General features: G+C 37.3%; 1 protein-coding gene across 1 annotated transcript; it reads left to right on the forward strand.

The window, feature by feature from the left end:
- Positions 1 to 1,471: 1,471 nt before the first annotated feature.
- Positions 1,472 to 2,980, forward strand: LOC115483185. Its single transcript, XM_030224365.1, has one exon. It carries the CDS (start codon positions 1,500 to 1,502, stop codon positions 2,424 to 2,426), a length of 927 nt encoding a protein of 308 aa, XP_030080225.1. The 5' UTR covers positions 1,472 to 1,499; the 3' UTR covers positions 2,427 to 2,980.
- Positions 2,981 to 3,507: the final 527 nt, after the last annotated feature.

Genomic DNA, 3,507 nt, shown 5'->3' on the forward strand with positions numbered 1-3,507 from the left:
CACAGGATATTTGATCTGCTGCCATTTGATATAAGTCTTTAAGGGTCTAGCTGTGGATACATGTGCCATTCGCTGTGTCTGTGTGCGTGCTTGTGACACATGTTGCAATCAAGCAAATCCAAAGGGGCAAAAATGTTTGTTTTCTATAAGCAAAATCAATAAACTGATAAACATATTGCATTGCAGCCCCAAATTGAATTGAATTTTCCACCACATGGCAACGCTGGCCACATAACATTTACTTTTTAAATTTATAGCCAAAGTTTGTGACTTGGCCAATAAGTGGCAGGTGGGCAGCTAACTTGACCTGTTTATTTGAAAAGTTCAGCTACATATGGAAAGTCAAATACTTTGACTCTGGTGTATTGAATTTGTATTAAAAGTGTTGCTAGACGAACGAACCAAACGGAGTTAAGATTTGGTTATAAACTTCATCTAGTTGAATGGTATTCTGGTTACAGATTTTAGCTAACCTCGGATCCATTTTTTAATTAAAAATATTTCATCAAATTATTGTAGATAATTTCATTGTATATAGATAACATTAAAAGCTAATTATAATTTATGCAGCAATCATAAATCACAAAGAGGTGCAGTCGCCTCGTATAAGAGTTTTTTCCTTTTTTTTTAAATTTACCAAGGCTTGAAGTGCGAATCATAGAATTTATAAGTCCATTAGTAATGCGTTCCCTTAAAGCTCAACAAATAATCTCAATGTTTGCTCTACAACTAAAAAAGATATAGATTTTACTGGATTAGTCACGTTCTCAGTATGCATATAAAATGTTTTATAGCCTCTTCTATATAACCTCTTATACATACTCTTCATCAATGGTTATCAAAGTTCAATAGCTAACATATTACATACAAAAATGTTGAGTTTCGAAAATAGTTTTTAACCATTTGCCATGCCGCAAATGGACGCAAATTTATATATTATAAATTTGTATGTTGGCGTAAGTAAAAACAAATATTGATTGTTTTTTTTTAGAGTTCCACAAGTTTTGCATACAATTAAGCAAATAAATATATTTTTAATATTAATGAAATCAACTTAATTGGCTAAAAATTATTATGACACCAAATTATTATGAACACCAATTTTCACAAACTGTTCGCAGCCCTTTGCAGGTGAATTTCCCCAAAAATTTTTCGAATAATGTTCATTTCCAGCTGATTAATTTTTTAAGTGACTTTATTGAATTCCAAAGCAAATACTATCAGTTGATCTTGTTGGCCAATAAGTTGGACCATTACGTAAAATTATGCTGTCAACAAAAGCTTCTTTGCGTAACTCAATTGTGTTGATAAATTTGCAAAAGCAAAATTATCTTAAAAAAGCACGTGGTTTATATTTCAATGCCCAAATAGTTATAATAAGGTTTAAGGTTTTAGATGTGGCTCCGAATGAGTATAACAAATTTCACTTACGAAAGACTTGAAGAGCGATTAGAAAAACTGTAAACTCAAACAACTTTTTCTCCAATACTCAAATACAAATGTTATTCAATATGAAAACTCTAATTTTACATTTACTGCTCGGCCATATAGTTGGAATTTTTGGTGGTGATGTTAGTGAAACACTTTTTGAGATTGGTCCCGTTGAATATGAAGAACCGGAAAAGTACAGTAAAAATCCATATTACTTTAATTTTGGCAGCAAGCACACAATTTGCCCGACAAATGCCACCTGCTTGGATGGGAAATTCAATTTCCTCTGCGCCCCCGAGCCGATGAAAATATCGAAGCAATGCAAACGCTTCCTGCCCATACGGAACACCCATCGCTCGACGCTGAAGATGGTCCATGTGCACAATGGACTTCGCAACAAGGTGGCCAGAAGCTATAAGGTGTCCAACATGAATCTGGTCTATTGGAATATTCACTTACAGAACATGGCCGAGCAGTATTTGCATCTATGTCGCCCGTACCAAGATACATGCCGCATCATCGGCACCGACGGCTACGAGGTCGGCCAGAATTGGCTGTATGTGCGACGTCATCGTGCCGCGATCCTCAACGAATGGGAGGGCCGTACGGTGAGGCATTGGGTCATGGACCTGTTCTCCACCTTCCACTTTAGGCATGCAGTAAACGATTCGAGGGAACAGCCCGATCATGTGCGTTTCCTTGTCCAAGTGATGATGCCACGGTTGGAGTTTATTGGCTGTGGCGCAGCCATTATGTTCAAAGGCTTCTTTATTGTCTGCTATTATTTTCCGCCCGCAAAGGGCAAGCTCTCATCGCAGCTAACATACTTACTGCCGAACGAGACCTGCGTCTGCCCCGAGGAGCGGCACCTCTGCTCATCGCTCTTCACCAGTCTCTGCGGCATCGATATACATAAAAGCGCCACGATAATTGAATTAAGTGGATTAAACGTCTTTCTGGCAATATTTCTCATTTTGGTTTGCTTTGTCTCTTAAGAAGATTATGAAAATTTAAGTATTAAGATCGGTTAGACTCGCTGTCAAAGGACGCCAATACGTGCCAATTGCAAATGGAGCTTTCTAGACTTTTGCTATATCTTAACTATAGAAGGAACCGCGAAGATTATTGATATACATCAAAATGCCAACAGCACGCGCTTAACAATTGATGTAGTTCTTCTCGCTCAAGTTCTGCTTTTAACTATTCCAGAACCTCAATTAATTAAATAAAACTGAAATGAAAGAGCAAAAACTTAAAAGACTTTTGTGCTATTCATTTCTGTTTCCCAAGAAACCAATTGATAGACGGCCGGAGAGCCAACTTGAAAGACACCAAGCAGCAGCACCCGAAAAAGGCGGCATTCGATTTCAAAAGGAAACACAAAACCCGAACAGAAAGCAAAAAAGTGTAAAGAGAACTGTAGTCGGGAGTGGCCGACTAGGAGATACCCTGAACACGGCGCTGAGCTGTTAAAATAATTCTACGTTTCATTTATGCACGCACGAAAAATTCATGCACACATGCACACATACTACACACACTACACACACACACATGCATAAACACGCGCTCTGCTTGAGCTGTAGAATAATTTTCTTGTGCAATTTTTCTAATGGTAAGCATATAAGTGTGTGACAAGTTAAAGTAGAAATTTCTCTTCTTTTTCCAATTTTGAGGGCAAAGAGTGGAGGTATCTAAAATCTGAAATAATCTTAATCTATCTATTAATCACAGACATCTATTAAGTTAAATCTATTGCTTTTTATTTTCTCCAATTTCACTTGAAAAATATAATTAAAAGATCGATTGTTATCGATAAAAAGGAAATGGTATAAGTATACGTATTTTATCTTATGATGATTCACAGCTATATGGCTATAAAGACTGAGCTGGTATCTGCCATATCCTGCTTCCGTCTGTTACACACATTATCACAAAGCCATAATACCCTGAATACCCAAACGATGAGTAAAGCCGCCGCTGGTTTTGGCTTGTTTAAATGCCCGAGAAAACACCCACAGAATTAGCAAATCAAGGAGCGACGTTCAAAGCAGAGAACAAGTCGACTTTTCCAAG

The sequence above is a fragment of the Drosophila hydei genome, unplaced genomic scaffold, assembly GCF_003285905.1.
Source record: "Drosophila hydei strain 15085-1641.00,03,60 unplaced genomic scaffold, DhydRS2 tig00008114-arrow-pilon, whole genome shotgun sequence".
Lineage (NCBI taxonomy): Eukaryota > Metazoa > Arthropoda > Insecta > Diptera > Drosophilidae > Drosophila > Drosophila hydei.

Bases quoted from the DNA above. Each gene is read 5' to 3' on its own strand.
- LOC115483185 (XM_030224365.1), top strand. From the start codon at position 1,500: ATGTTATTCAATATGAAAACTCTAATTTTACATTTACTGCTCGGCCAT.